Consider the following 10,090-nt stretch of genomic DNA (forward strand, 5'->3'; position numbering starts at 1 on the left):
TACTGGTTTGTGACGCCACTGCCTGTTGATAAGGGCACATCTCCATTACTCGCTCAGGAAGTGCAGAAACAGCCTGAGGTCGCAGAGTAGAGCGCAGTATAGAGTAGATGTGAGGAGAGGGGGTACTAAGTACTGTCCCTCGGACATTAGGGTTGATAATGTTCTCATCTAGGGTTCAGCTCCGCTGTTCAGCTTCAGGCTTGTCACAGTCGCTGATTGAGTGTTAGTGTTATATGTTGCTTGGAGGCTTCCTTATGCAATCCCTTTTTCCTTCAACTTGTTCGAAAATGGGTGCAGGTTTACAGAGCTAGCCTTCGTCAAACTGAGTATTATCACCTTGATGGGGCAATGTTTATGCTCAGTGTTGATGTTTTAGGGCTAACCCCTAGGCAGGTCAATGCTAGGGCATCTTTTCTCTCTCATGAAACCAAAGGAGACATTTAGATGATTTTGGTTTTGTTTCTGATGAATAAAGCTATGGAAGTAAAACAGAAGCTTAGCAGCAATGAGAGAACCTCACCGCATCAACACATGAATGTGTTGCTAATTGCTAATCAAAAGATTACATGGATCAACCTTGTAATTATTCTCTATTGTTCCTCCACAGTTTCTGTCCAGGTTACCTCATGGAGCCATGCTCTTCTGAATAGGCGTGGTGATGGAGCTGAAGGTGTGGGTGGATGGTGTGGTCAGAGTGGTGTGTGGCCTATCGTACAACACTTCCTGCCAGGATGTTGTCATTGCTCTCGCTCAGGCCATTGGTAAGTCTGCCCGACATGTTGACATCTACTCTCGGGAACTCGGGAGTTTACAGTGGTTTTAATTCAACTGTTTCAGCTGGTAGTATGGTATATGGACAGACAGAAGAGACACTAAACACACATATCTTAACCACACCAAACGTTTGACTTGACCACATCTAACCGTTGGATCCAATACATAAACACGACCATCTCTTACCCGATGCTTAACTATAGAACCATAGAACTAAGTGCCGAGCACTGACAATTGTTAGGTAAACCCAATAGCCGTACACAACAGATAGCTAGGATGAGACAAAACCAATCTGAACATGCAGTATGTCTTATGACATACTGCATAAGACATATGCAGTATGCAGTATGTACATACTGCTTTCCGTATGACATGCATACGGAATGACAATTCCTAGTCTGTCTTAGATAGTTTTGATAGGGCAATATGTAAAGCGTCTTAGAGTACCATATTAAGCTCTACATAAATTTCATTTTATATTGTTATTATTATGAGAATGGTGGGCATGTTTCATGGCCAAATGGTAGCTAAAGCCTCTCCCATTGGATGAACTCTGAGTCCTAACCCGCCACTGCATGGTTTTCCTACAGGCCAGACGGGCCGCTACATCCTCGTCCTGAAGCTGCGAGGCACGGAGCGCCAGCTCCTCGCCACCGACTGCCCGCTGCAGGCCGTGGCTCAGCTGGGTCAGCAGGCCACTGAGGTCCAGTTCGTCCTGCGACGGACGGGCCACGCCCTCAGCGACGGCCCCCATGGGTCCAAGACGGACGGGCAGCTGCTGCTGCCGAGACAACCGGAGCCACCGAGCCAACCCCAGAAGGCCCAGTCCTTCCACCTGGGTCCCTCCACGTTCCCAAGGAGGAAGAGGACCAGGGCGTACTCACCATCGCCCAGAGCCTCCCCAGAGCCCAGGGCCTCCCCGGTCTCCTTCCAGGAACCTGTCCACCCTGTTAAGACGAGTCAGCCCCTCGGCTCCAAAGAGGAGGCCTTCAGGCAGATACTGAAGCAGCAGGAGTGGCTCTATGACCTGGAGGTGCAGCTTCAGGCTCTGAAGTGTGAGCTGCGGGATTGCGAGAGGAGCTCTGGTCCCACGCCCGTCCCCTCCCCGACGCCCAGCCTGGAGGAGGAGCTGGAGGAGCTGGAGACGAGGACCAGGCAGAACGAGGCAGAGCTCATGCACGCTGAACACTGGGAAGAGCAGCTCGAGGAGGAGTTGGACCTTGAAGATGGTTGGTGTTTTGCTGAAAGCAGGATTTATTTTCTACTACTTGAGGCTAAAAAGTGTAACATATTTAACTTCATTTGAAATTCTTTCACTCTTGCCTGTTTTATGCCCATAAACATTGCACATACAGAGAATAACGTACAAGATTGGGTACAATTAAGTCAGGCTGAGTGTAAATATACGCTAAATCTCGGATTGCAATTAGTCTGTGTTAATCTTGTTGACTTGTTCTCTCCAGATATGCACGGACGCCTAGACACCATCTCCTCCAACATCGACGACCATATCTCCAGGCTCCAGGACCTCCAGGCCCATTCGACCAAGCTGGGGCACGACTTGCAGCTGGAACAGAGCTCCGTTCCGCAGCCAGACGACCACACCCTGCCCTCCCTGAGACAGGAGCTCCAGAGTCGCCTGCAGGAAGGGAATGCACTCGCGGCACTACTGTCGGAAAAGGAGAGGGAACTACAAGCTGTGAAAGTAATGCTGGAGGTGTATGTTCATTCTGACACTAATCTTGACTGACAGGTTTAAATGTACTGCATATTTTGCACCGTATTAAAGTAGATCATTTCGGTGTGTTACAACGCCCTCCCTGGGCCAAACTATGTATCGCAGCCCCACCAGACCAGGTTATTCGTTATTTTCATGTGGCTAACGGATAAAAGTTGTACAGATATTGCCAATAAATTGAAATTCATGTAAATTGTAAATTTTCATTTTCATTGGAACTCAGCATCGTTAACAGTTACATTCAGGGCATTTAGCAGACACTTTTATCCAAAGCGACTTAGAATAAGTACATTTGTCTGAAGAAAGAGAAACACTATGCACCACCATGACTAACCTCCTCTGCCCTGCGTCTCTTTAGGAGAGGAGCCAGCTGATAGAGGAGTGTGACAAGGACCTGAGACAGCTCAAGCTTCAGCAGTTCATCCAGCAGGCTGGCGTGACTGCAGGCCCACCCGACTCAGAGCAGTTGGAGAACCCCTATCCCCCAGACCCCTCGGCCCAATGGGAGAACCCCTATCTCCCGGCCACCTCGGACCGGTACCTCTCCAACGCGGGCCTCATGGAGGACGACCTGAACGAAGCTGTCAGCGTGTGCTGAGGCATTCAGTCGTCACGCACACACTATGAACTCAATAATAAACAGCTTCGGTCCATGGGGATTATATCGATGTGTTGGATTATATCGAAGAGTGGCATCTTTACGAAAAAGTGTGTCTCATATTTTGCTGTGAACACAGTTTTATCGGTCGTGAACTAGTGTTTGTGTGTGTGTTCAAAAGATTCAATATATGAAGGATTTATATTTTCAGTGTTAGCGTTTAACATGTTTATTATTTGATACAAACAATTTTGTTTAAATAAAAGAGTGAAACCAATGGCTGATGATTGGATATTGATTTTTTATCACCAGTTCGAGTTCCTTTTGAGTTTATAATGGTGTAGAAACAGCCAATAGTCGCTTTCTTTGGACTTTAGTTTCACAGCGCGTATCGTCCAATCGGGCGATGGAACAACCTAAGGAGTCTAACCAATGAGGCACCAGCGTTTTCAAAACACGGAAGTAGTTCCATCCAGCACTATAATGCATTTAGCCGTGGAACAATAGATGCGTAAAAGGTAATATGATTAAAAAGTATGCATACGATTCTGCATTTACTTGACAAGAGGGTTGTCTCGCAATGTAACGCTCACGTACCTACTACCCAGAGAGACCACAACATGTGTAACCTAAATTACTGCTCTCATCTTTGTAATACAGACACTTCCTCTCGAGACCAGCAGGGGCCGCTGTTCGGCCCTTTGTATGTAGGTCACGGGTAATGGTCTCAACTAGTTAAAATAACATTGACCTCGCTGGAGCTTTGGTCAATCGAACACCTGCCTAGCTACCAAATATTAATGTTGGGGTCCCATGTTGACAGCGCTTTAAAAAGGGTAAAAGGTCATTCATTTGATTGCTCAACTACCTCTGCCCAGGTAGCTTGCATGAGCAGACCTGTAATCAGTGGTATGAGTGACACCTGTGTTGGTCGTAGTAAAACAATGCAAGGTGTTTTTCGTGTTTTTCCAGTTTGAAGCATGGCTGAAGAGGTCTCATCTGGACCTGGACCCAGACCCGGACCCGGGGCAGTGGATTCTAACCCTGCACAGAACACGTGTCCGGTGTGCCTGAGCCCCTTCAGCGGACAGAGTGTGGCCACGCTAGAGAACTGCCAGCACGCATTCTGCCTGACGTGTATTCTAGAATGGTCCAAGGTATCACTCAACGCTATGCATTTCATTGGTAACCTGTTGTGAGAATGTATTTTGGTTATTGTGTGAACCTCAAAGAGTCATAACTAAAGGGGCAGTAAAGGCACTATTCTGATGTTCTGTTTTAATTCAGATTGCGAACTCCTGTCCAGTGGATCGGATCGCCTTTGAGGTCGTCTACCAGAGATCATGTCTTGGAGGACCAATTCAAAAAGAGGTAGAGAGGAGTCCCCCTTTTGGATGCAACTGGACACGATACTCAAATATACTCTTTTAAAATAAAATAATCCTTTATTCCCATACTGCTTACTTCTGCTCTTTGTTCCAGATACGGGTGCAGAGACGAAGGCCCGACGATGGGGATGGGAGTGAGAGGGTGGCTGTGAACTGTGAGGCGTGCGGCCGGAGTGACCGTAGCCACCTACTACTAGTGTGCACACGCTGTGATTCAGGGTAGGGCGATTAAAGTGCGTTCGTTGCGGGCCCCACATTGCTGTATTATTTTCTTACTTGTTTTAATTAAATAAGATAAATACAATTAAAATAGTGCTTTATATTTTTATTGTATTGTATCTTATCCTGTGTTTTTACGCTGTTACTGGGCTGTTGTAATTATTGATACAGTTGTTCCATCTATCTATCATAATTGTCGTTTTTCATGGTTCTCTTCATCGTAGCTTTCTAACCGTGACTCGACCCATGTTTATCTCCCCGTTCCATGGCGGCTCTTCTCCCAGGTACCACGTGAACTGCCTGACTCCTCAAGTGTCCCGACCCCCTGGCGCCGTGTGGAGCTGCCCAGACTGTGCAGCCCTCAGTCCCCCCAACTCAGGTGGGGTCCCAGTCTTCTCAGACGTAAAAATGACTCTTTTTCCTAGCTAACCAATTTTAATTTTTTCTATTTAGTGTTTCTATGAACATCCTGACTGTACCGACGGGAATATTGTTTCTCCTTCTTCTGACAAATACGTACTTATTGTAAGTCTCTTTGGATAAAAGCGTCTGCTAAACGTAAATGTCTGTCCGGCGCGACAGAGGACGAGCAGGTGAGCGACGAGGAGCTGACGGAGCTGCTGTCGGAGGCGGCGGGCGGCCTGCTGACCCCCAGCCGTCTCAGGCCCTCCACCCTCGGCCAGCCCGGCCGCTCCACGCCCCCACGCACCCGTCACAGCCAGAGGATCCAGAATGCATCTGGGGCCGACGCCAGGCCAGCACCGCCACCCTTCCTGGTCAGTACAGCTTTCTAAAGATGGAAGGCACGTCTGTCTGGCTGGCTGGCTGTCTGTGTCTGTCTTTTGGGGATTTGCTGTTTTTATGATGATGACCATAATATCGAATTCCCATTATTTTCAGCATGTACCGAAATACCTGATGAGAGCAACGCAACCGGCTGAGTCTGAGAACAGCGCTGCACCCAATGATGGGCAGGAAGGAGACACAACAGAGTTGAATGTACCGCTGGCCTGCCTGTCAACTTGTAATGCTTAAATGATCCAGTAGGGGGCAGCGTGTTGCCCTGATGTGACGGCGGAACCTCGAACCAGTCCCGCGGCTCTGTAGAGCTGCAGTTTGGTTAATGGAACCATTTCACGGTTGCAGAAACAACCTTTGTTGTGACACTTTCACTAACTAGACTGCTGTTTTTGTTCTACCTTTTGTCGTTGCGAATATTTAGAATTTTCTCTGCTCCTTTTGAAAGTTGTTTTTAATTGAATTTGATGAACCAGTCTACATCAATACAAACTTTACACACAATCCTTTTTGTCTTTGCATTTTATGGTGGCAAAAAAAATACAAGTTTGAGGCTATTTGCCCTGTCTTTAACAGAGCAGTACCCAGGGACAAGTCTAGTGCCTTTGTCACAGAACCTTTTTTTTATAGAGCAAAACAATCTGCTTAGCCTGTTGGTGGAAAAGTGGCGGGCTGCCTGTCAAATGGTACACAAGTAAAGTTGTACCACTGGCCAGCCTGTCGAGTTTTAATGCTACCATTATCCAGAGGGGGGCAGCATAACGCCTTCGTCGTGAACATAGAATCTCGAGCCATTTAAACGTCTTTCTAGACCTGATTTAATGAATGGAAGAATTTTCACGTTCGGGGAAACAGACGTTTTTTTCTGACACTTTGACTAAACAGCTATTGCAAACTGCATATGGAAATGGACAATTTTTGAAAGGTGTTTATTTAGCAGACCAAACTAATACAAACTTTACACAAAAACTTTACAAACAAACCTTTTGCATTGTCATTTCATCCAGTCTCTCCCTAAAAAGATCTGGACGAGTCTGTTGGCTCTGCTTTTAATAATGCATTTGCAATGTCCCAGTCTTTTGCCTTGATCAAGGGCTCGCGTACAATTATTAATCTCAACATCTTAGTTTGTGATGATTAGGCCTAATATTCAGCAACGTCTTGGCTAGAGAAGTAGACCACTCAGCCTTCCGTAGTACTTTGAATCAATCGTCTCCTCTATTGCAGCCACACATTACTTCCAAACCCTGGAGGTCAAAATGTGTGCCATATTGAACCTAATTTAATTCACTCCTTCACTCATTTTTTTTTTTCTTCGCATAAACACGGGAAGTACAGATATAGCTATAGGATTGGGTAAAATTATGTTAGGATGTGTGATTGTAATTGCTTTGGCGAGGAATAGGCTGCATGGATAATAACACTACCCTTGAGCATTATATTAAGCATGTTACATATGTATTGATGCAATTATTTTCTAAGTGCTGCAACTAATGTTGCCCAGCAATATTATCAATTTCGGTTTAGTTTCAGTTTTAATCCTTAATTAAACCCATGATATTTTTCTGTAAAACACGATGGACTGATCCGTTTCTATTTATACACGCCTTTATAAAGACGAACTAACCCTTTTTCAGAATTGTTACTTTCAGTATAAGAAGCCTTCAACGTATACGAAAGAATCCTGCAGGACAAATTAATTTAATGACAGGGACGCAGCGTCAGTGGTTGAAAGGGGTCCTCCGGATTATTACAACGTGCGTACTTTGAATGAGCCAATTGGCTTCCAGGACGGCTCTATTGGAATGGAAATTAGGTGCTGCCAGCGTTGCGTGTGTGTGTGTGTGTTGGGGGGGGGGGGGGGGGGGGGGGGGGGTTGCATGGGAACGCCGCAGGACACGCGCCTGGCTCGCGTCCTGGGTCTGTCCAACGGCCGGTGTTGGGAAGCTTCTCAGAAGCGTGCGACGCGCAGAGAAAAGAGGGGAGGAGAAATCACTTATAAAAGAAACCACCGCGCACCGTTTGACGTGTTGTTGTCCTGAAGTTTCGGGGTGCGTGCATCTACTCTATAATCGCTTGTATTACTTCCTTGGAGAGAAATGGAGACCATGTCGTCGCCTGCGACGCACGAGAATTTTTCCCAGTATACGCTCCTGATGATATCAGGGGGTCAAACTTTACTACCTGCCTCGGGAGAAGAAAGGTGTGCGATCAAAGTGGAACCACGGCAGACTGATCCCGAGGTGCTGAATAGACAGCGCCCCGGGTCACCCCAACTTTTACGCTGCGTAAAAAGAACCCATTTGGAAAGAGTGGATTTCGATTTCCCCCACAAGCAACAATTTGTCGCGTCCGTCGCGCGCAGGAACGAGCGAGAGAGAAACCGCGTGAGACAGGTCAACGCCGGCTTCCAGACTCTTCGCCAGCATGTGCCCAACGGAGCCACCAACGGGAAGCTCAGTAAGGTGGAGACGCTCCGGTCCGCCGTGGAGTACATCCGAGCTCTGCAGCAACTTTTGCACTCAGGCCAGTCCATCTCGGCGGCGTTTGATAACTTGGAGGTGGCCTCCTCGCCTTCCGTCTCCAGCGGGCTCTCGGCGGGACCCGAGTCGCCCCACTCCACCTGCTCCTCGACCTCGGAGGATGGGACCGGCTATGGGACTTTACGCACCGAGGAACCCGAGCTCTTAGACTTCAGCGCCTGGTTGCACAGGTACACTGAGTTCTTGAATAACTGAGAGGACAGAAGTCTTACCACTGCGTTAAGGACACGAGGATCTTCTCTTGTGCATCCGTCCAGTATCCTATATGCTATATCCTATATCCCATATCCTATATCCTGTATCCTAACCATCCAGTGTTGTTTGGTTTACAGATTCTAAATCGATTCAACTCAACCCCACATTCGGTGTTTGCCTTCTCCAATACTTGGATGGACTTGCAACCAAGAAGAATCGACATGCTGGAAACCAACATGCCTCACATATTCAGTTTGATGCCCTTGTCTGTAAATATGTAAATACATGAATGCTTTATTTTTTTAAATTCATATATTTTTTACTTGTTTTATAGATCCTATTTCTCCTAATGTAAATCATAATAAAAACAAACTTTTGATATAAAACTGTTTCTCCGTTTACTTTGTTAAAGTAATTTTCTATTATAGGGCCTTCACCTCAATAAACAGGTGGTTCAGGTCTTGAGGTTTTGAGTATAGACCAAAAGCAGTACAGCCCTGTGTGTGTTAGCGTGAGAGTAGTTGTGTGTCCATGTGTCCCTATGTGTGTTAGTGTGAGAGTAGTTATTTATGTGTAGTGTATGTGTCCATGCATGCGTGAGTGTGAGATATACTTGTGTGGACTAGTATATGAGTCCATGCGTGCATGTGTGTGTGTTATAAGAGGGTAGTTATTTGTGTGTAGTGTATGCGCCATGCGTGCCTGTGTGTGTTAGTGGGAAATCTGTTAGTGTGTGTAGTGTGAGTCCATGCGTGCCTGTGTGTGTTAACAACATTTGCCCGGTGAAAGGGTCCAGCATACAGCTCTTGTCTGCCTTCCTGAGTCAGTTGGGTAGATTTATTTGCATACGCTATTGTGTGTTCCAGGTTAGGCCCCACTGCTGCCCTCCTTCAGCATGTCTCCTCTCTACCTCTTCTGTCGGTGAGGCCCAGTGAATCGCTGGGCTGCCTCTCTTCACTGAACCCCTTTTGTGTACAGCAAGCCCCTCATTCATCGCCTACCACTGGCCACCGACACTTCTCATTGGTCAGCCTCATTACCTTGATATAGAGGCACGCTTTGGAGTGGCGTGGCTAAACATTGAGTTATTTTGTGTCTGGCAGAGGTACGATTCTATAGGACTACAATGGTAGATTGGTGTTGAAGGTTTGAACGATGCCATGCTAAATGGGCTCACTGAACTTGAAACCCTGCAATAGCTTTTAAGTTCCTGTTCATGGTTTTAAAATAGTTTCTTTGGTTGCTCAAGAAACTGTATGAGAGAAACCCAAGTATAACCAATTGATTTCTGATAAATAATGCACTGCCAGCTGTGTGTTACCCATAGAATTTGTCCCTCATATCTTAATAAACATTTGTTTGGATATTAATACAACTTAAAAGCATTCACACTCTTGTTGCGTCTCGGATGTCTCTCGATATATGTAACTCCTCAAGTTTAGTAAACTAGGCCAACTTTTACCACACAGTAGAGCTCTACAGGCTAATACAGTAGAGCTCAACAGGCTAACACATTGGAGCTCTACATGCTAATACAGTTGAGCTCTACATGCTGACTCAGTAGAGCTCTACAGGCTAACTCAGTGGAGCTCTACAGGCTAACACAGCAGAGCTCTACATGCTAACACAGTGGAGCTCTACATGCTAATACTGTGGAGCTGTACATGCTAAAACAGTGGAGCTCTACATGCTAACACTGTGGAGCTCCTCATGCTAATATTTTTGGGCTCTACAGGCTAACACAGTGGAGCTCAACATGCTAACACAGTGGAGTGCTACAGGCTAACTCAGTAGAGCTCTACATGCTATCACAGTAGAGCTCTACATGCTAACACAC

At 46.5% G+C, this 10,090-nt stretch overlaps 3 protein-coding genes across 6 annotated transcripts in view; all 3 read left to right on the top strand.

The window, feature by feature from the left end:
• Positions 1-3,387, top strand: part of LOC115559167 (ras association domain-containing protein 8) — a 4,846-nt gene extending 1,459 nt beyond the window's left edge. Inside the window, exons 2-5 of one of the 3 annotated variants that reach the window (XM_030377876.1) lie at positions 606-761; positions 1,365-2,003; positions 2,238-2,491; positions 2,871-3,387. In XM_030377876.1, coding sequence (XP_030233736.1) covers positions 659-761; positions 1,365-2,003; positions 2,238-2,491; positions 2,871-3,110 — 1,236 coding nt within the window. In that variant the 5' untranslated portion in view covers positions 606-658 and the 3' untranslated portion in view covers positions 3,111-3,387. The remainder of the gene's footprint in view (positions 1-605; positions 762-1,364; positions 2,004-2,237; positions 2,492-2,870) is intronic. The other 2 variants (XM_030377875.1, XM_030377877.1) reach the window with 2 other exon arrangements.
• Positions 3,388-3,541: 154 nt separating this feature from the next.
• On the top strand, positions 3,542-6,019 carry LOC115559168 (PHD and RING finger domain-containing protein 1). 2 transcript variants are annotated; one of them, XM_030377878.1, is made up of 7 exons: positions 3,542-3,628; positions 4,083-4,267; positions 4,398-4,481; positions 4,593-4,717; positions 5,002-5,096; positions 5,264-5,493; positions 5,618-6,019. In XM_030377878.1, the coding sequence occupies exons 2-7, from the start codon at positions 4,091-4,093 to the stop codon at positions 5,750-5,752; spliced, it is 846 nt and encodes a 281-aa protein (XP_030233738.1). In that variant the 5' UTR covers positions 3,542-3,628; positions 4,083-4,090; the 3' UTR covers positions 5,753-6,019. The 2 variants fall into 2 exon arrangements, with proteins under 2 accessions (XP_030233738.1, XP_030233739.1); XM_030377879.1 differs by having other exon boundaries at positions 3,546-3,628; positions 5,300-5,493.
• Positions 6,020-7,464: 1,445 nt separating this feature from the next.
• LOC115559015 (achaete-scute homolog 1b-like) lies at positions 7,465-8,620 on the top strand. The gene is made up of 2 exons (XM_030377605.1): positions 7,465-8,228; positions 8,391-8,620. The coding sequence occupies exons 1-2, from the start codon at positions 7,615-7,617 to the stop codon at positions 8,395-8,397; spliced, it is 621 nt and encodes a 206-aa protein (XP_030233465.1). The 5' UTR covers positions 7,465-7,614; the 3' UTR covers positions 8,398-8,620.
• The last annotated feature ends 1,470 nt before the right edge of the window (positions 8,621-10,090 follow it).

Source organism: Gadus morhua, chromosome 14, assembly GCF_902167405.1.
Source record: "Gadus morhua chromosome 14, gadMor3.0, whole genome shotgun sequence".
Classification (NCBI taxonomy): Eukaryota; Metazoa; Chordata; class Actinopteri; order Gadiformes; family Gadidae; genus Gadus; species Gadus morhua.